This window comes from Platalea leucorodia, assembly GCF_965183815.1.
Source record: "Platalea leucorodia genome assembly, chromosome: 12".
Classification (NCBI taxonomy): domain Eukaryota; kingdom Metazoa; phylum Chordata; class Aves; order Pelecaniformes; family Threskiornithidae; genus Platalea; species Platalea leucorodia.
The window spans coordinates 6,960,383-6,981,160 of NC_138834.1; the positions used below are offsets into that span (position 1 = coordinate 6,960,383).

Below are 20,778 nucleotides of genomic sequence, written 5' to 3' on the forward strand. Positions count from 1 at the left end.
TTAGAGGACAGTAGCTGTAAAGAAAACAGAAACTGTATTCAGTGAGGAACAGTAATTTTATTTAAATCTACTTCATGCGTAAGCATGATAAAATCCCAATTTAACTTTGGCAAATATCACAACAAAAAACCAAGCAGCCTATACAGAGCAGTGAAAATGCCAAGGATACGGGTGCTCCGCAGTTTCACTGCAGAGCAAATGGATTTAGAAGCCTCACTTTGGCTACATCATTTATAACCATATAATTAAATAAAGGTAGTCTTTCACTGTCACTTCTTGACTTCTCCAAGATCTTCAATGCTATCATCATCCACCTAGGGGAAAAAAAGGCCAAAACACAGCATATTAGGTATATTTTCTTCTTACGTCTCACTCAGTATTCACCACTGTACACGTAATGAAGCGTGGGAGGAGCACACAGCACCATCTGGGATTCCCTGCTGTAAATTCTACGCGCGTGACATGTGCCTACAGGACACAGCTGAACCTCTGGGGCTCAGAATAAAGACAAGGCTACAGAGTTATTTCGGAAAGAACTACGATCAGGACATACCAGGACAAGGGAGAGTCAAAGAAAGCGTTTGCGATGACAGCAGCACAACCAAACCTCTCGACCTTCGACATTTCAGTCCAACCCAAAACTAGCTAACCTCTTCTTGTGAAGCACAAGTGGGTGGTTTTGGTTTGGTTTTTAAATTTTGCAATCTTTTAAGAGATTTTGAAAAATAGGATGGCAATGTCAGCATACTTAGGCATTCACCATTGAGAAGTGGTCAGAAAGAAGCCACAGATATTTGACAGCTGGACTCATTCCGACATGCCTTCCTCACCGTAGCATCCACAGGAACAGCACTACATGTTTAGGGAGTTAATGTTTCTGGGACAACGGAAGCAACATTTGACTTCACCTTTAATCACTCCTTAACCTAGTCATTCATAGGCGGGAATGCAGCAACTGCTTCTTTATTTTTGCACAACAATCTGTGCTGCCAAAGATGAAACCCTTTTTCAAAATCATTGGAAAGTCCCAGGCTACTGTGGAAAACTAGAGTTCTGACAGAAGAAAGGGTTTATTACCTCAGGCCACTTCTCCTGGATTACATCAATAATGTCATCTGTAAAATCCCCCTGAATGATGATTTCATCTTCTCCTGTTACTGAGGCACCGCAGGAAAATTTCTGAGCAAAAAACCTTTGTGCTTCCTTAAGATCAATTTCTGTTGATGGGAAAATGGGACAGTTGAAGTACAGTCATTTCATACAAGTATTTTCTCAAGCTTAAAACCAAAATCTTGTTTTAACTCTTGAAAAACTACCGGCAGTTTACAGTTAAAGCTTTGCTACAGTTTCCATTGCAAGCAAAAGTCTGTTGTTTACATACAAAACAACTGACTCTACAAATCTAGCAAACTCTTCAAGGTAAAAATCGCTGAATGTCCTCTACACGTTCTGTTTACGCGGGTCCATGCTACACGCACTCACCAGAAAAGCACATGCACAACTTTTTAAAAAGCACCTCCAGTTCTGAATAACTTCCACAGTTACTGAACAAGTTTCTCCATAGAAGCGCTTCGGTATGTTCTTTTCAGAAAGATATCCCAGCAATTTTTGAGATTGGCTTCCAGCACAAAGATACATAGCCAGTTCAGATCGAGCTAGTGCATATTACTGATCCCTCAAGAAAACTGATGATACTCTCATGCAGGAAATATGCAACATATCTTGTTAACACAACCAAGGTTAAAACGTACCTTTTTAACAGAATTTGTGATCAATATGTGAAGTAAGATGTTGTTATAAACACCAAGGGGCTGTTTGCAGCTGAACCAAAGCCACGTAGGACACCACTGTTAGTGTACTTTGGTAATAATTTGACTGCCCTACTAGAAAGGCAGTTAAAGCCTTACTTAGTCAGTCTCAAGAATAGGCAAAAATAATTGTCAATAACGTATTTACAGATTTGATGGAAATAAGCATCTTTTTGAAAATAAACATTTTTATAACTAAAGACAATAGACTACTCTGAAGTCTAACAAGTGGACTGCTATGGGAAGCCCTGTTTCAAAAAAAACTGTAACTCTGTTTGCAAACACCGTGGAAATAAGGACTTTAATAATTTATCACTGAGGGAATTCAGTGTACCTTTGGCATGCTTTGGAACTGCTAAAAGCACCGTGGGACTTTCACCTCGCACAAATGGAAGCGGATCACTCAGTGTAATGCAATCAGAAGAAATAGGCAGTTAAAGGCAAGCACATCTAAACCCAACGAAACGACATAACAAAAGTCAACTCACCAAATGTTGCAAGGCCACATACTCTTGTGACATATTTTTTCTTTGCTCTAGGAATTTTAGCTATTGTAACTTTCTGTGGTACAGTCTTCTTTTTCTGTTTTATCTGACCTCTTCCACCTTTAAAACAGAGTATAAGGTTACATAATTAGTGAAATGATGTCACCCTTAATCAAAGAAAAAAGCACATAAGGTCAGATTTCATCCCTATAAACAAAGAAACTGTTATCTCCCCATCTGTGTTGGCAAACAAAAATATATTTTGCACATTGCCTCACATTCAGTTTTTGTATTATTAAGAAAGGTCCCATGTCATCAAAGCTCAATATTACAAGAAATAACAATATATGCATGTCAAACGTGCGTTCAAGTACAGCTTGCACAGCAGAACCCCGCTATAATTATCAAAAAAGGGGTTTTCCCCACACTTTATTAATCACTGCATTTGGTCTACATTTAACGCCTCTTTCAGGAATTGTCCTTTGGTTGTAATCCTAGGAACAAACTGTTACTTTAATGTTTTTCATGACTTTTAACATCCTTAGGGTTTGTGTCCGAGGCAAAGCAACTTACTCGTGTCCGTTTACTGAGGCCACGAGGACGTGCCTACTCAGGCTGCTGGGTTAAACAGCAGCTTAAGTTCTAGATCCCCATGCACGACCCCAGTATGAAATATATATCTATACATGAGCTAGCAGAAAACGCCACGCCTCTGAAACAGAAGCCAGCTACAGTAGTCGACTGCCCAACTTCCACATGATTTAACATCTTCTTTCTTACTGTTTCTAGGCCAACCTGAGGGAACACTTCACATATCAGGCATTTATGAGTCTGTGTAAAGCATGCAAAAGATATATTCCGCTCATTAGGATTCTTCAAGTGAGATTAAGATCTACGTTAACTTTGTACACAGTCATCAAGTTACTCCAGGGTAACCAAAGTTTCATATTCTCGAGCCTTCTCCGCATGAAAACCTAAAGAATTTATGACAAGCAAACTGACCCCTTGTGACTAGTTCTTTTCCTAACACGCAGCACTTTCAATTCTACATTACTATATATTGATATCCGATAATTTAAAACAGTAAATTTCTGTCTTAAAATTTCTTCAGTAAATTTCTGCAGTGCCTTAGTAAGTTTTTGCTTGTTTTTCCTCACCCTCTCTCTTACGGTCAATCTTAGACCATCATGCTTAACACCATACTGTAAGTTTTCATGAAACTTTAGATTCTAGGAGAAAATCCCTAAATATTTTAAACACTATAATTTTTAAAAACAAAAACCAGACTGAAAGCTAACCATACCACTCCACACAAATAAACTAATGTTGAAAGAAAATGTCCTGAAGTCTCTGGGAAAAGCATCCAAGCTACAGAACATAAATTACTGTTGTGACTACACATAGCCTACTGACAAGGTAAACATAACTGGTTACCAAGACACAAAAATAAACCATCTGCAGTGATATGTGGCTTAAAATCTGAATCTTACTGGGCTATTAACCATACTTTCTGATGCACTACAGACACAACTGACGCTTCCCAGGCAAATGCATATTAACAACCCCAGCATTCTGATTTAAGGTGGAAAATATGTTAATTAAACAGAAAGAACTCCAACGATAGAAGATAAAAGTGCATTTAAATTGTTTCATATATTTTCCGTCTTCCAAAGTTGGTTTTTGAAAATGTTTATCATTAGTATTGCTGGGAAGAGACATAGCTGTTAATGGAAACATAGGTGACAGCGTTAAAAGCATACAACCAAATCCTGTTACGTGAATACAGAGGAGGGGTGCAAGGAAAAAAGGCAAAAGCAATGTCATGAGGCATTAACAGAGGAAAGCAGTGTTTGTTCTACTCTGCAAGCAACCTATAAACTGCTGTTAAACAGGGCAGAAACAAGTATTCCGGGAGGCATGCCAGCTGATTTTAGGTTGAGAAGAATAAGCACAATAGCAATGACAGGAACAATGAGACACGCGATGCACGTCATCTTTCACTTGCTGTTACTACTATCCAATTCTTTCATCAGCATATATCACCGCGCTAACTCTGCTACCACCAGAAGAAAGATATTCGGTATCTTTTGTGCAGAGTCAAAGCGTAGCTAACAACCAAAATGCAAGAAATCCGTGCCACAGTCCAGACCAGCAGGTGAGAAAGGGATGCCTCAAACTGCTCATAAATCAGTACCACAATCAACTATTTAGACCTTGCCTCTCTTTTGCTTCTTCTTCTCTTCTTCTTCTCCTCCTCCCGCAGTTCCTTGGCCTTCTCCAACCCCAGCTTCCTGTTTAGGTGAATTTTCTTAAATACATCAGAAAGGCGTCGGGAGAAGAAAGAGAACAAAATTAGGGATCAGACAACCACAGCCTTACAGGAACAGGAAGCAAGGTACGGTGATATTTTGCTAAATCCATAAACTCTTTGCTGAAGTGCAGCAGCCCCTTGACTGATGCGTGTTACATCTTTGTTATAGTACTTATGCAAATTAGACTTCAGAAAAGCCTGAGCTCAAAGATAGTAACAATTTCAATAGTCTCTTCACATCATTTCCACAGAGAGACAGAAATTAATGACAGTGTTAATATTGAAATTCCAAATGCAAATCAACAAATTCCCTATTATTAATGACCTTTCCTCCAGCCATCCACAGTATGGCAGACATAAAATCCGATAAACTAACTTTGATGGAAAATAAGTGCATGGATGCCTGGTTACAGTAGGCTCAAACATTATTATTGAAACTACACCTTGTTTATTCAGTGTTTTCTGACGTTATCAAACATATTTTCACAGCATTCAGAAGCATGGCGGACCCCTAAGAAAATGATTAACTTTCACACTTGATACAGCGCGAAAAGGGAAGAGATGAGAATTGGACATGCTCAAAGATTTCTGAATATGTCTAAGGGCACATATCAGTTAGAAAATAGAAAAGATTCTTACCTACTGTAAGTTTTGCAAACTCATCCGGAAAATTCTTTTCTAACCATTGTCTGCATTTAGTCACATCAGGCATGTATTCGCAGTACTAGAGAAGAAAGGTCATATGAATGTTGTTAACAGAGTAACTACAAAATACGTCACAAATACACCAAAATATATTCGCTATTAAGCTTGGCCATTTCTCCTTAAGATGAGTGAATACCAATACTATACCAGCACATAAGAAACCTCGTGTCATCCTAAAGAGGACAGTGGCTGAAGCACAGAACTGCCACAGTTAAGAAAACCCAGGAAAGATCAGAAAGAATCATCACAGGAATCATAAGACAATAGGAAGAAACTCGGACAACAAAAAAATTAACTCACCTCTGTTGGCAATGAACAGACTGGAGAAAGAAGGAAAAAAAAAAAATAGATTACAAAAAAAAGTTCTCCACTTACAGCTTTAGCATTAAATTCAAAATGGTATTTTAAAGTTAGAGATGACTTCTTATGTCATAACTTCTGGTTATAACACATTGACTCAAAAAGATTACTTTATTGATACCACTCCACATTTTAATTTTTCTCTCACTAGTCATTTGCTCACACGCTCTGCATTAGGATAAAACTATCACAGCAAGAGCAGTCAGTCAATGAAGGAAGGGAAGGAGATGCCTACAGCTTTGGGAAAAGTTACAGAAAGAAACACCAGTTCTACCTGAGGCAAAAGAAATACCTAATAAATGACAACGTGATTTGGTTAGCTTTCCTTTTTCCAGAGCCGCCAATGTCCAGAAGAGGGGCTCAGCCCCAGAACAAACCCAAACCAACTGCGCAGACTTTCACACGCAACAGGGATTCTTTCCTAATCCCCTGCAACTATATTCAAGCCCAAAAGCAAAATAACATACCTATCTAAAAGCCACACCGGCCAAGATGATTTACTTCCCTTTAAATTTCATCCACATAACTACAAACGTAATGAGTAAAGAATAATTTCATTAATTCTAACTTTATTTCTTATTGTCATACTAATGCTTAGAGGCGTTTTCTGTGCTAAAGGCTTTACTGGCTTTCTACAGGAAGAGATCTCTGCTCAACAGTTCACAATCTGAGCGCCACCCCCACTAATTAACTTTTACACACAGAAAGCTGTTAGTACCTCCGTCTCTCAGAGGGAAGACCCCTACATTTCACCAAAAATGCTTTAGATAAAATACACAACACCAGCTATTTCAGAAAGACAATCAGAAAGGTCAAGCTGACCGTGGTCTAGCTTCTCAATAAAAGCTGACCAAAAGAAAATCTCCGCTTCTCTTATTCTTTCTAGGCTGCCCTCACAACCAGCACATTGTAAGAATCGTGGACAACTGCCCCTTCAGCACTTGCCTCCGCAGTAGAGAACCCGAAGAGGATAGTCAGCATCTGACCTGGCACCGCTCCTTACGTCTCCTCTGCAGTCAGGGACCACAGGCTCAGCTACATCTGTGGCCATGTCACAAGCCTGGAGGTCACAGAACGAAAGAATTGGGAGCTAAGTTCTGAGTTAAAGTTATTCACATCTTTCCCAACTCAACAGGAATCCCAGAGACTGATGAATCCCAGAGAAAATAGGTACAATTGTACGAAGAGCAGGAGAGATCAGGGAGGAAAAAATAGGAGCCAAGAAATAATGAAAAAATATGAGGAAAATGCCTGCAAAAGATACCAAGCAGTACGGAGTTCTAGCACATAAGTGGAAAAAAACAAAAGTGCCACAAAATGAAGTGTAAAATGAACAAAGATCTGTGAGAGCAACACACGGAATTACAGAACATACTGGGTTAAACAAAATGTGAAGTATCATGTTAAATCAGTGGCATCTGAACAGCAGGTGCACCAGGGGAGCAGGGGGAGGTACTGCCAGTATACTAGCAAAGAAAAGGCGTCATTTAAATCAGTGCTTGAAGAGTTGCAATCTGATCCTGGGACACTGGCAAAAAAACCCAAACACCACAAAACAAGCAAACCAAACTCAACCCACTAACACGATTAATAATGGTTTACATGCATACGTTTTCAGGCAGGGGGCTTAGAAAATAGAAGTCAACAGGGAAGGGGTTTGCAACGCCTAAGAAGCCGCCCAGGATCATGGCAGCAAGCAGGATGTGTGTGCGGCAGACCCAGAGCCAGGATGCTGCACCAGCTGTGCCGGGGCAGGCAGGAGAGCTGAGGGAAAGTGCCAGGGCGCCAGAGGCTGGGGGGCTGGCGGGAGGGGGACGGCAGGGAAAGGCGGCAGAGGCGAGGGGAAGGATGCTGGGGTGCCCATGGAGATCCCGACTGGGGGAGGGAGGGTGTTGGGTAGCGGGGGGTAAAAGCGAGGGCAGGTCGGGGGGAAGGGTGCTGGGGCACCAGACGTGATGGGGATCAGACGTGGTGGGACGGGGGGCAGAGCCGAGGGAAGGGCGGGCGCCGGGTCCCCGAGGAGAGGCGGGCTCGCAGGGCGGGGAGGGCGCCGGGGCTGAGGCAAGGGAGGGCGCCGGGTGCCCGAGGGGGAGGATGCCGAGGTACAAGCAGCGAGGGGGGTCGCTGCGAGGGCAGGCAGAGCCGCAGGACCGGCGGAGAGGGAGGGTGCCGGAGCTGGGGGAAGGATGCCGGTAACGGCGGGGGGAGGCCGCCCGCCGCTGGGACGGGGCGGCGGCGGAGCGCGGCTCCCGCAGAAAGGGGCGGGGGAGCCCAGGGGGGCAGCGGCGTGGCGTTACCGGGGAGGCCCCTCAGGCCGCGGCGGCGGCGGCGGCAGCTCCTCCTCCTCCGGCGGCGGCGGCTCCCACACCGCGCGGCACGTGCGCCCGCCCCAGCAGCGCCGCCGCCGTCTCGCGAGAGCCGCGCGCCGCCGGAGACCGCGCAGCGTGACGGGGAGGGGCGCGGCGGCGCGCGGTTTGAGCCCGCCGGCTCCCCGTAGCGGGGCGGGCGTCAGCCCCGGGCTACCCGCGCCACGTGACCGGGCGAGCTACGGGGCGCTGGAGCGGCCACTTGCCGCCGCTCACGCCGTTGCGCGGAGGCCGCCGGCCCGCCCGCCGCCATGCCCCGGTACGCGCAGCTGGTGATGGGCCCGGCGGGCAGCGGGAAGGTGAGGTGGGGGTGGTGGCGGCGGGGCGGGCGGCGGGGAGGCGACAGCGGCGCGGTCGGTCGCTGACGGCGTGCGTGTGTGCCTTGCAGAGCACCTACTGCTCCACCATGGTGCAGCACTGCGAGGCGCTGGGCCGCGCCGTGCAGGTGGTCAACCTGGACCCGGCGGCCGAGCTCTTCAGCTACCCCGTCATGGCAGGTGAGGGCCGGCAGCGGCGGGAGGCCGCTTACGGAACCCTCCGGGCACCGGCGTAAGCGAATGAGCTAAAACCGCCTCGCCTGTCTGTCGTTCCAGACATCCGTGAGCTAATCGAAGTGGATGACGTCATGGAAGATGAGTCCTTAAGGTTCGGTCCCAATGGCGGCTTGGTGTTTTGCATGGAATACTTTGCCAATAACTTTAACTGGCTAGAGGAAAGCCTTGGGCATGTGGAGGATGACTATATATTGTTTGATTGCCCAGGTAAACAAATGTCTGTGTTTTGCTGTCGTTCTTCATATGCAATGTAAAATTCGCGGTGCTTTTGTTGGTCGTAACCATTCACCCATTTTTTTGCGTTACTAACAGTGGTCAGAGTCCCTTTCGGATGTTTCAGAAGCGGACCTGCTCCCAGGCTGGTCTGGGGGGCTGCACTGACTTTTCATAGCACCGCACGCTGTGGGAACGCAGTGGCGACTGCTCTACCTGGAGGTGGAGGGCGGAAAAAACCCTTCTATTTCTTTTCCACTTCTCCAGTCCAAGTTCATTCTAATACAGTCAGAGTTGTCTGAAAAGAAAGACGATGCTTTATCCACTTTTATTCATATTAAGTGCAATGCCCATATTTATATAACTGATAACCGTTCCCGTTAGCTTCACACTTCTGCATACTAAAATCCTGCGTGTGCCCTAGGTCAGATCGAACTCTATACCCATTTGCCAGTGATGAAACAGCTGGTGGAGCAGCTTCAGCAGTGGGAATTCCGTGTCTGTGGAGTTTTTCTGGTGGATTCTCAGTTTATGGTGGAATCTTTTAAGGTACACACTTGAAATCTGTTGTAAAAGTTCATATTGATAAAGAAAGAGAAACCTGAGCACTTTAGGGAGCTGGGTTTGTTTAGCCCAGAGGCAAGAATGCTAAGCAGGGGAGATCTGATTGCTGTCTTCAGCTGCCTCAGACACGGGTTGCAGCAAAGAAAATTCCAGTCGGGTGTAAAGAAAACCTGCACTGCAAGAGTGGTCAGACTGGAAGAGGGGCACAGAGAGATGTCTCGTGTACGTTCACGGAGCTACTCAAAACTTGACTGGGCAAAACCCCTGAGCAACCCGATCTGACGTTGAAGCTGGCTCTGGTTTGAGCAGTTGTATGAATCAGATAACCTCCAAAAGTCCCTTCCAACCTAAATTCTTCTTTGATTCTATGAGAGCTTTCTCAGATCTGGAGAGAGAGAGAGCAGGCCACTTTCCCTGCCTAGCAGTAAGAATCCTGAGGTGGGATTTGAGTTTTGTAATGGCCTTTTCAGTGGCAGATCCAGATTTGAGGCTCTGGACATAAGGTGGCAGATGGGAAGCTCCGCACCTCCCTTTTCCACCAGAGGGAAGGACTCCCCACTTGGCCTCGTGTCCACGTTTCATATAGTTGCTAGATTTGGTCTGTGGTAGTGTGTCCTGCGTGTTTGTATTGTGTTTTTCTGTACTTGACTACATCATTTTTCATATTCCTTAAGTTTATCTCTGGAATTCTGGCAGCACTCAGTGCAATGATATCTTTAGAGATTCCACAGATTAACATCATGACCAAAATGGATTTACTGAGCAAGAAAGCCAAGAAGGAAATAGAAAAGTAAGTTCCAAAAAATTACTTACTCTGTAGTGTAATATCTTGAGGTAAACGTCACTCAAAATTCAGTCTAATGTTTCCCACAATTAAAACACGCTCTTTTCAAATGGGAAAAGATGCATTTGTTTTATATTGAACATAGTCTTTCAATGTCTGGATAGGATGCTTACAATTTAGTCAGAGTCAAAAGGCCAGCTCCGTGTTTGTACCTATCTCTGGATTTTTCTGTAAATAATTATCTTGAATAACTTCATGTCATTCTGAATGACATTCCAGGGTACTGTGCCCACCAGGATACTGTACTTCAAAACCTAAACCGGAGGTGATCCTGTCAGTTTTTTTGATACTGAACATACTGAATTACTTATGTGTTACCTTTACATTTGTGCTAAAATTACAAAATTAAAGTTTTTCCCTGTGGTCTTCTTCAAACCTTTCTTGAGTATGTAAGTATATTAGCAAAAAGAAAATAAAAAACACTTCCGTTGTTTCTATTAGCAATTGTAATCTGGGATATTCAAATACTTACAGAAATATTTTTAAACATTTTAAGTTCTCCTGATAGGAAGTTAGTTCATTCAGATCACAGAATGATAGATGGTTTTGGTAGCTATATAAAAGCACAGTGACTCATTTGCTCTGTGGCCAAGGATTCTTTCGATGTTAATGATGACTTTGTTTCTCCCAGGTACTTAGATCCAGATATGTATTCTATGATTGAAGATTCTACAAATATATTGAAAAGCAAAATGTTTAAAAAATTGACTAAATCTATATGTGGATTGGTAGGTATATGGCTTTTTAACTGGTACCTTTAAATTCAGTCCTGTATTTATAAACCACAGTTTTTATTGGTTTATGGTTGCTGACTTCATCGCTGTTAAAGATACTGTATGTACTGTCATAACTCTCCGCCGCCTCGCACTGAAACTGTGTATTTGCCTACCAGACTTAGTAACAAATCCAGGATCTAAAAGATTCTCAGGCACTTGAGCATTTTACTTTTTGCCTATTTTAACTCAGTTTTTTTGTTTTTTCAGATTAGCGTAAGCTTCTTGGTACTAACATTTGGATTGTAGCCAAAACATTTTCTGTGAATCCTGTTCTATTAGCAATTTTGGAAAACGGCTTTTTCTACTGTGCAGAACTTAGGACTGATAGCCAGTGTTCTGAGTGGGGAATCGCCATTGGTTTGCAGTGTGGCTTTAAATGGTATTTTAGCAGTCCAGACAAGGAAGACGTAAGCATAGCTTAAGGAAGTGGCTTAGAGTGCTGTGATTGAGAACTAACTTACTGCATTTTCTTAGTAACATCCTTTGAATCCTTTCTCTAGATTGATGACTATGGTATGGTTCGATTTCTACCTTTTGATCGCTCTGATGAGGAAAGTATAAACATAGTTCTGCAGCACATAGACTTTACCATTCAGTACGGAGAAGATCTTGAATTTAAAGAACCAAAGGTAAGGTACTTCTGATGATAAGGTGAAAAATTAAAAAGGATCCATAATATAAGTTGTAATATAAATACGTTCTTTGCCTTGCTAATAAATTATTGTCTTAATATGGTTCAAAATAAGCCTGTTTAGTCTTTTAGTGACAACGCTTATATCGTCTTCATTTACAATTACAAAAGTGAAATTCTTTAATATCATCTTGCATATGCAGACTGATCAAATGGTTGTGTTTAAAAGTAACGCTTTGGTTTTCAAAAATAATGGAATTTTAAACGTCAAAGGTCAGAAAGGACCATTAAGATCCCTAAGATTTCTTCCTACGTGCCTGTTCAAACTTCCGTGATAATTCCTGTGTTCAACCCATGTGTGGTATATGAGATATAAATTAGGAATAAATTCTATCATGTAAAATACATGATAGAAGACTGCTGTGTTAAAATCTGTTCCAAGCCCTGTCTGGTTTTATTATTCAGCTAACAATTCCTAAGGAACAAGTCCAGTGCTTTTATTCCATTTGTTAATTCAGTTTTGTACTCTTTCAGTATGCAGAATATCTGGATCTAGATTTTGACCTATACAATTTCAATAGTTCTAGAAACAAATTGCTTTTCAGAACGTTTTGCTACATGTTTTATGGAACCATATTAGACATTGTTCCTGTTGTGGTTTCTAAAATAAAACGTCACAGAACAGACAATGTACAACAGCCACTAGGAAAAAGTCAGGTTTTACCTTTTTTGTTTTCTTTTTGGCAGGAATGCGAAGAAGATAAATCCGCTCTTGTGGATGAATACTTTCAAGATCATGTGGATGAATAAAAAACGGATGTTCAAAAACGGGAACACCTTGCTTGTGTTAAAAAATCAAAATGAAAAAAACCCCACCCCTACACAAACATACTTCATGTTTTATCTGTAAGAGAACTAATATTTATAGTGAAGAGTGAGCTATATGACCTCATAACTATTTTAATAAACAATTTTTATTCTTATGTGTGTGTGTTATAAAATACATAGGCTGGCGTTAGTACATATAAAAGTTCCCCACATACAGATTTATCTCATTTAAGCATAGGAAGGAATGCTTGAAAAAAATCTAATGATTTGCAAAAGAGGCAAAGCTGAATATAAGTATGTTGTAACAAGTACTTATCTCCAGTACAGAGTAGTTAGTTTCATTATGAGATGAGAGAAAGAATTGTCCTAAAGGGTGAGAACTGTACTTCATGAGCTGAACCTGAATTAGGGGAAGGGATGACTGGCAGCTTCAAAGGGACATCTGCTCAGTGCGTGGTCTCTCACCCTTCTTGAAGAACATGAATGTTTTACCTTCACTTTGGAAGAGCCCAGATTTTAAGCCTTCTTAAGGCTGGTTTTTGTACAACTTGCACATGGCTTTAAGTGGTTTATACATCGATAACATCTTAAGCACAGCACAACACTTAAAGAAAATCAGCTTAAGTAGAACTCAGTGATGGTCTTGTGCAATCACATTAGAATCTGTGTTAGTTAACGATGAATTCAGCAACAAATAAGTAAGGTTTTTTCCCCTGAATAAAGAACTCCGATTATGGATGCGTGTTACCTCTATAGTACAACATGTGGTGCTTTCAGAGAAGCAAAACTTCAGCACATTATTTCCAAAGAACACAGTCACCTAAGTAACTAAATACATGTAAAAATGGTCTTAGGAATTCTTCAGGCAAGTAGCATCAATTCTAGAATTGGGTGTAGCTGTTAGCAGACTGTTCGTATCAGATTCATATTCAAGCCCTATGGGAAAACGTACTGCTGAATTTACATCTCACTGTTCTTTCATATATACAGACTGTTCCTGGGGTGTCTTGAGTGTTTCAAAACATGTTTTATTGCTTCTCCTAAAATCTATCAGTCCAATTTATTAGCTACATTCAGCTGAATTTCGGGATGTGTTTTTTTGCTGCTTCTGTCCAAGTACATACCAACCTTTCCTTTTCCTTAACCCTATGGAATGATATTTACTCATGGAGTCCTTGAATTAAAATATTTTCCAAAAAGAGCCTCGTGGTTGTGAAATGCTTGACATCAGTGAACGCTTATATGTAGGTGTATCATCTGTCTATATATATAGCTCATGTATTAGAAATTAACCCCATCCTCCCAAAATACGAGCAGCCAAGCATTTCAGTAGAATAAGAACAATTTATGTCATTTTGTAGGAGCAGCTTGGTTAGTTAGCAGATGTCTGAGTGCAATGATACCCCTGAATGGAAATCAAATCAAGGACAATACTTGGAGGCAACTGCACTTACCTAAACCTGGGGTGTGATAGCAGCTTGGCACAGAGTTTGATTTTGTAGTTTCTTGCTTCTAGTCCGGAAGGTGCAATTTTTTTCTTTTTCATCAGTAGGATTGTTCTTCCCGTCTGTTTAAATAAATGGTTAAATGGTCATACTGTTGATATGGTGCTGATTTTTGAAGTAAGGATCTGCTTTTTCCAAAGCAGAGGCAGAATAGGGAGGGAGGTTCAACAGACCAGCAAATCCTGCATGTCTAGAGGAAAAGGGCTCCCCAGAATCCGTATGTTGAGGTCAGGGAGGATCGCACGGGATTTTTTAAATGGCAACAAGGAAAAACTGTGAAATAAGATGTCACCTAAGAGCTATTAAAATGTTTTTTCAAAGCCAGGTTTCCAAAAATTGCTAGCCTTATGACCTCTACAAGAACTCTCATGATACTCGGCATTTCCAAAACCTTACTCCCAGCTCTAGGCAATTAGTGAATGCGGAGACTTCAGTTTCAAGATAGTCATTGCAGTCACCAGGAAGAGGTGAAAAAAAAAAATCAGCTCTTCAGAGCTTTAAAACATGAGGCCAAAAGCCCTGAATATATTTGGTTTTTAATAGTTATGGTGTAGGTTAACCTCACGATGGGGCAAGTCTTTATGCCCACGCGGAGCTAATCGCATCATGGCGGGAACTCATCTGGCTGAATTAAAGCATGCAAACACTGGGAAAACTTTGGTGGCTTAACGCACCTGCAGGCTGGCGCATCCTTGGGACGAGTCACGCTTGCGGACTGTCAAAAAAGGACAGCCCCCAGCCCTGCAGCGAGATTACTTTGACGCACCTTTCCAATCTCCCCATTTTTTCTCCCTGACTCATGCCATGAGTCATTTACCAGGGGACAGATTCAGCATGCTGGGTCACACGGAAGGTGATGGCTTGATAGCCAGAGGAGTGCGTAACTTAAAATATTGCATCCCTCCAAACGCAACGTGTTTGGACCCGTTCTGTGCTTCCTTACACCAAGCGCCCCGCTGCGCTTCGCACGTCGGGCCAGAGCGAGCGATGCCCAGGAGGGCTGCGAACACACGGGAGGGAAAACCGGCAGCGAGCAAAGCGCCCTTGTCAAGCGCTGACCCTCGCCGGGGACAGGAGCTCGCCTCCGCCAGCGAGGAAGCAAGATGTCAGGGCGGCGGGGAAAGAGAAGGGTGGCATGGAGGGACCGAGGAGGGGTTATCTGCAGCGGCGGCCAGAGCAAAGGCAGAGGGAGCGGGGGGAACTCCATGAGAGGGGGGGAAAAGCAAAGAACCGTCAGAGCGCGCTTCCAGAGCCCCTTCCCGCCGCAGGAGCGGTGCCCGCCGGGGCGGTGCGGGCCGCAGGCCTCGGCTCCCGCTTCCCCCCCTCGCACCGCCTCTGCCGCCTCACTTCCTGCGGCGCCGGGGAGGAGGAAGGGCGGCTGCCTGCTCCGAGCTGCTCCCCGCTGCTCCCCGCTCCGAGCTGCCCGGCCCCGCTCCTCGCTGCTCCCCGTCCTTCGAGATGCCGGTGAGGGGGCTGCGCAGCCGGCGCTGGGCCGAGCCCCTGATGGCGGGGAGAGAGGGCGGGAGGGCGCGGGGCTGAGGGGACCGGGCCGGGCCGGGCCGGGGAGGGCGGGTGGGACCCGGGGCTGGGGGAACGGGGCTCCGCCGCCGGGGTCGGGCCGCGGGCGGCTGCGGAGGGGGAGAAAAGGGGCTGCAGCTGCGGGGAGCCCTGCTGAGAGCGGGGAACTGCTGTTTATGGGAGGCTGCTGCAAGGCCAGCGCCTTCTTCCTCTTCCTCCTCCTCCTCCTGCCAGGGATCCACCCGCAGCTGGGAGGGTGGCAGCCCCCGGTTCCCCCGAGGGAGAGGGTGGTAAAAGCCGTGTTTTGCTCTGGTTTTGTTCACACCGCCTTCCTCTGCTTAAAATAAACTGGTTTTTTGCTAGGGGTTGCTCACCCCCCTGCTTGCACCCCTTCTCCCCCCACCAAACCTCGGCTGGGAGGAGGTGAAGGCTTCCCAGTGGCCGGGCACAGCATGGTGGGGATGTTTGGAAAGGCCTAAAACTAAACTCATTAGTTGTTAAAAATCAGTTTCCCAGGAAGAACCTGTCATATACAGAATTTTTTTTTTTTTTTTTTTTTTACTTAGACCAGTTTTAGAGTGCACAGAAAGGTCTTTTTTTTGAGTGTGTGAGTATGTGTTAAGCCTGGCTTTATTTATTATTATCTAATATTATTAGCTAGACATGGAAATAAAATATCTTTTTAAAATGACCAACTAACTTTCAGTTAGCTATGCAATACCCCACGTTTAGGCAGGAGAGCAGGGCTGTTACCCCCTGGTGTTGTGCGGAAGGGGGCTGGCAGCCTGGGGACGAAGCCGCGCGTGCCAACCGGCCGTACCCGTTTTATCCCGTCTCCTACCACCGCAACTGTAAACGGTGCCGGCAATGATGCCGTCACAGTCTTCACCAGAATGGCGCTGAGATCTGGGCCTAATTAGAAAATAGCGACTGATTGTGCGAGGAACTAGACTCTGACTCCTATTTGATGGGGGGACACGTGATCGGACACAGAAATGTTGATTTTCAGTAGCGTTAATAACCAGCCTTCCCGCCCTGTCTGTAGGCTTACCACTCAACTTTAATGGACTCCGATACCAAGCTAATTGGGAACATGGCGCTGTTACCCATCAGAAGCCAGTTCAAAGGCCCAGCGCCCCGGGAAAGTAAGTTTATAATAATCTCTGACAACCTGCCTGCGTATAGCTTATCATCATCTCACGGTTTGCTCCAAGCCAGCCCTAGCAAGAGTGACGAGAGCAGTCACAGGTTGGAAACGGAGTGCTTTGCAGTTTATAGAGGAGGAAAAAAGTTTTCAAATACTTAAGTTGTGCAAATCATAGAAGATAATTATGCACAGATAAATATGTGCCGTGCTTAAATCAGTTGTTTCTGTAATTAAAGCCTACGGTTACTATTCTCCTGCTTCCTCCTGCGTCTCACTGTGCTCTTCAGTAGGTTTTGAGGAGGATGTGGTGGTGTGAACCCTCTGCTGTCAGAGGAAGTGGAGGTTTAGCTACAGGGAACTTAGGCTTTGGGGCTGTGGCTGAAGACACTCGGCTGCTTTGAAGGACGAGGAGTCGGATAGGCAGCATTTTGGGGAGGGGCGGGGGCTTCAAAAATTGAAATAAAGTTACTGGGATCCCAACAGGGTCCACAGGCAGCCTGGTACGGATTCCCCTTCAGCACGTGAAGGAGCACTTCCCAGCCATGATATCCCCCGGTAGTGTGGCGGTTCGGTTTGAGAAAGGAAATGTGAAGGAAATGTTTCTGGATTTAAGCAGTCTCGGATGGTAGCAAAAGCAGGTGAAAGTCACAAGTGAGCTTGCCGCTATGTGTTCTGCTCCCCCGCCACTTTTTTTGAAGAGGAGAATGAAATTTGTGTGGTGGTGGTGTTACGCTTTCTCCAAAAACATTTTTGTGTCCTGAGAAGGCTTTTACGCTGTTAAAACTCTGGTGAGTTACTCAACTGGTGGAAAAGTGGGGAACTGCTGAATTGCTGCCATTTGTGAAGCGAGAAGTCATAGAGGGATGAGAAGAAGGGAGTTAAAGCTCCTGCTAAGAGTAGGAAGCTTAAATATTGCAGTCTGAGCTCACCAGTGTTTCACACGGCAACGAATGTTTTCTGTTACATAGTGCGGCCTTCTGCTTTTTGTAAATACCAAGGTTTTGCCTTTGCAATAATCATTTTTATGTATTTCAGTGAGTAAAAGTTATGAGCAAATGTAGTATAATGGTGCACTGTTTAACTCTGTATTTCTTTTTTGTTAGCTAAGGACACAGATATTATAGATGAAGCCATCTACTACTTCAAAGCTAACGTTTTCTTCAAAAATTATGAAATTAAGGTAACTTTTTGAGAGACTGTGCATATAGTAGTTCTTTGGAGGGCTGGTGCTGTGAATATGAATTTATTTTCAATGAAATAATTCTACTAGATAACAAAAACTCCCCTTCTTCCCACTTAATTTTTAATGTTGGGTAAATGTCATGAATTGCAAGTCCCTCTCTCGTGGGGAAATTGTAGGCCAAAATGGCTCGAACTCATTCCTGTTTCAGACTTTTATCAGTTCCATAAAGTCTCCCTTCATCTAAGAGTGGCTGGGCTCTGTGCTGGCTCTTGTTTTGCAGAACGAGGCTGACAGAACGCTGATCTACATCACCCTCTACATTTCTGAGTGCTTGAAAAAGCTGCAAAAGGTAAGAAAAGTGAATTTCTGTGCAGGAGGGAAACCGAGTCTGTTCTGGGGACTGTACTTGGGAAGGGGTTTGCTGATATTCTCCTCCTAGTGGCACAAACAATCCTGTTCACCCCAGTCCCAGATGTCAGAGCCACAGATATTTCAAGGCTGTGGATCTCCAAGGGGGCATGTTGCTATTCTTCATGAGTTTTTTATGTGTTAGAGATTGGTAAAATATCTGGGTCTAATGCTCCATCAGCTTTTGTTTATGGCTATTAATCCATTGTTTGCCTGGTTCTTCCAGTGTAACTCCAAAGGCCAAGGAGAGAAAGAAATGTACACACTAGGAATCACTAATTTCCCAATCCCTGGGGAGCCTGGCTTTCCGCTTAATGCCATTTACGCCAAACCTGCCAACAAGCAGGAGGAAGGTAAGGCTAATCCAGGACCTCTGAAGGCTTCATTGGGCTCACACTTTACCAGCTGCATTTTTACCTTTAAAACTGAATCTTATAAACCTGCAGTTCTGTCTTGTGAGGGCAGCAGAAGCTGGATTTTCTGACCTCGGGGGCCCAGTGACTCCCAGGAGTCTGAATCTGCCTTTTGCATCAACATAATCACTAGCTAAACCCTGTAATGGTGCCCAAGCCAACTGCTGCACTGGCAGAATAGGAAGCTCCCAATAATGAGTAAAGGTAAATGAGACAAGAAAACAAGTTTGGATGATCCTTTTTACTGGTACAACTATCGTAAAAATCCCAACTATGGCTGTAAATTGAGCAAACCAACTCAGAGGGCCGATGAGTACCTGCAGATGCGAAAACGCACTCACTTTCTGCTTTAAGCAGTGATCGCTGATGCTCCCCTGTTAAATTCAGTTTGGCTTGGTGCTGCCTCAGTTTACACTGTTTTTTCCTGTGCTGTGTTTCAGAGGTGATGAGGGCCTACCTGCAGCAGCTGAGGCAAGAAACTGGCCTTCGCCTTTGTGAAAAAGTATTTGATCCTCAAAGTGACAAGCCTAGTAAGGTAGGAGTTTAGTGCGATCGTCACCGATTTAACGAGAGGCTTGGTGTGTTTTTTCAGAAATGCGTGGAGAAGTGAGACGATGGGGTGAGGGATCAGATGTGGCGCAAGCTGCCCTGGTTTTACAAGGCTAGTGAAATAGCAGGCTGCAAGTTATCAATAAATTTAATCTGTAATGTGGTAAGACAGCGAATGCCAATTTGGGTTACTTTCAAAAGCAGGGCAGTAATAAGAGGTGTCTGGTTCAGCTCTTCAAAGTATTGCACATCTGCTGTTGGCTAGGTTTTCAAATGGAAATTCACAGGCACGAGAGATGCTGTTTATCTTCCCGGGCGGTTCTGATTTGATAGCTTCTTTGAAGTAGACCATTTTGCCTCATATCCAGATTTTAAAAAAACCCAACTAATCAATGCATGAATTACCTCCTGCCTGTTCATATGTTTCATGTGCAAATGTGACTGCATTTAATATTGAAATCATTTAGGCTAATTTAGTTTCAAAGTCATAGCTTTCTGATGCATCCCTTGTTTCTTATTCCTGTATATTGGAATAAATATATTGGAATTAATAGTAAAAAAAAAAAATAATAGAAATAATAGAAAGTAGAATGTCCCGCTTTAATTCAGAATCCTATATTATAAATTCATTGGGTCCATTCCTGTCCCCCTGTTCTAAATTCCAGTAGAAACCAGTGTGGAAGACGGTATGTGCAAAACTGGAGCCTTAACATTTGTTATTTGTCAGGTTGAATACTTAGAAGTCACTATTTTGTTTATCGCGTGGAAACCGCTTTTGCATACTTTCTGACTTTGTACTTCCTTCTGCAGTGGTGGATCTGCTTTGTGAAGAGACAGTTCATGAACAAGAGTCTGTCAGGTCCCGGGCAGTGAAGAGGCAAAGTAGCAACAACATTAAACATTTCCACAGCAAGGTGTATAAAGTATTTTGCCTTTGTTTTGGATACATTTTGTACCAAGGAAGAATTAAGTGCTTATGAAGAAAAAAAACCCACAAACCAGTCAATGAGGGATAGAGGGAGGGAGAGCAAAAAGACAATTTGTGTAAGCAAATATTATTAAGCTGGTGCTTAATAAGTGATTTCTAACTTTGATTGCTGTTTCAGATGCAAGCTGCTTTATTATCGGTGGCTACAGCTAGCATTTAAAACAGGGCTTGTATTTAAGAGAAGAAATGGGCTTGCCTGTGGGGCAGGGGGAGCTGTGTAATTGCTCTACTGGCTAGAGTCTCCGTATCGTATGTCCACGGAAAACGTACCTCTCACGCTGTGTTGTCAAGTGCAGTGATTTTTACCTTGTTTTCAATAAACTTAGCTTGTAATTAACATGGTAACTGCTTTATGTCTTTATGGATAGCGTTCGAAGAAATCAGAGGTTTGTATTTTGTGAAAAGACCGTCATTATTGCGTAATGGTTATGGGTAGGAAGTGAATCATTCCCACTGAAAACGGGGGATTAATACAGGGGCTGTAGTCTGGCAACGTACCTGGTTATTTAGCAGGTCTGCCTTCGCAGAGCAGTGCTCCCTTGTACTGAAACACCTTCGAAGGGCAACGCAGGCAGATTACATACAGCTTAGTCCACGTTCAGTTTATTCCGAGTTGTCTCTT

At 43.8% G+C, this 20,778-nt stretch overlaps 3 protein-coding genes across 5 annotated transcripts; 2 read left to right on the forward strand and 1 right to left on the reverse strand.

The window, feature by feature from the left end:
* Positions 1–37: 37 nt before the first annotated feature.
* DENR (density regulated re-initiation and release factor) lies at positions 38–8,125 on the reverse strand. Of its 2 annotated transcripts, XM_082325386.1 has the most exons (9): positions 7,967–8,005; positions 7,045–7,135; positions 6,615–6,729; positions 5,610–5,629; positions 5,244–5,328; positions 4,512–4,601; positions 2,297–2,413; positions 1,078–1,217; positions 38–314 (listed from the first exon to the last, which is right to left on the reverse strand). In XM_082325386.1, the coding sequence occupies exons 2-9, from the start codon at positions 7,069–7,071 to the stop codon at positions 270–272; spliced, it is 639 nt and encodes a 212-aa protein (XP_082181512.1). In that variant the 5' UTR covers positions 7,072–7,135; positions 7,967–8,005; the 3' UTR covers positions 38–269. The 2 variants fall into 2 exon arrangements, with proteins under 2 accessions (XP_082181512.1, XP_082181513.1); XM_082325387.1 differs by lacking the exon at positions 7,045–7,135 and having other exon boundaries at positions 7,967–8,125.
* A 77-nt stretch (positions 8,126–8,202) lies between these two features.
* Positions 8,203–12,761, forward strand: GPN3 (GPN-loop GTPase 3). 2 transcript variants are annotated; one of them, XM_082325384.1, is made up of 8 exons: positions 8,203–8,334; positions 8,424–8,532; positions 8,629–8,796; positions 9,227–9,351; positions 10,041–10,156; positions 10,842–10,938; positions 11,487–11,615; positions 12,365–12,761. In XM_082325384.1, exons 1-8 carry the CDS (start codon positions 8,287–8,289, stop codon positions 12,425–12,427), a joined length of 855 nt encoding a protein of 284 aa, XP_082181510.1. In that variant the 5' UTR covers positions 8,203–8,286; the 3' UTR covers positions 12,428–12,761. The 2 variants fall into 2 exon arrangements, with proteins under 2 accessions (XP_082181510.1, XP_082181511.1); XM_082325385.1 differs by having other exon boundaries at positions 8,212–8,294.
* Positions 12,762–15,271: 2,510 nt separating this feature from the next.
* ARPC3 (actin related protein 2/3 complex subunit 3) lies at positions 15,272–20,493 on the forward strand. Its single transcript, XM_082324777.1, has 7 exons — positions 15,272–15,414; positions 16,514–16,613; positions 17,719–17,795; positions 18,079–18,147; positions 18,433–18,559; positions 19,060–19,154; positions 19,979–20,493. Exons 1-7 carry the CDS (start codon positions 15,409–15,411, stop codon positions 20,039–20,041), a joined length of 537 nt encoding a protein of 178 aa, XP_082180903.1. The 5' UTR covers positions 15,272–15,408; the 3' UTR covers positions 20,042–20,493.
* The last annotated feature ends 285 nt before the right edge of the window (positions 20,494–20,778 follow it).

Coding starts and splice junctions, on each gene's coding strand:
- DENR (XM_082325386.1), bottom strand. CDS start 7,071: ATGATACTTCACATTTTGTTTAACCCA. Junction 1,218..2,296: donor ATGTGGCCTTGCAACATTTG/GTGAGTTGACTT, acceptor TCCCATCAACAG/AAATTGATCTTAAGGAAGCA. Junction 315..1,077: donor TCCAGGAGAAGTGGCCTGAG/GTAATAAACCCT, acceptor TTTTTCCCCTAG/GTGGATGATGATAGCATTGA.
- GPN3 (XM_082325384.1), top strand. CDS start 8,287: ATGCCCCGGTACGCGCAGCTGGTGATGGGCCCGGCGGGCAGCGGGAAG. Junction 8,797..9,226: donor TATATTGTTTGATTGCCCAG/GTAAACAAATGT, acceptor CGTGTGCCCTAG/GTCAGATCGAACTCTATACC. Junction 9,352..10,040: donor TTATGGTGGAATCTTTTAAG/GTACACACTTGA, acceptor ATATTCCTTAAG/TTTATCTCTGGAATTCTGGC.
- ARPC3 (XM_082324777.1), top strand. Junction 17,796..18,078: donor TCAAAAATTATGAAATTAAG/GTAACTTTTTGA, acceptor CTTGTTTTGCAG/AACGAGGCTGACAGAACGCT. Junction 18,560..19,059: donor TGCCAACAAGCAGGAGGAAG/GTAAGGCTAATC, acceptor GCTGTGTTTCAG/AGGTGATGAGGGCCTACCTG.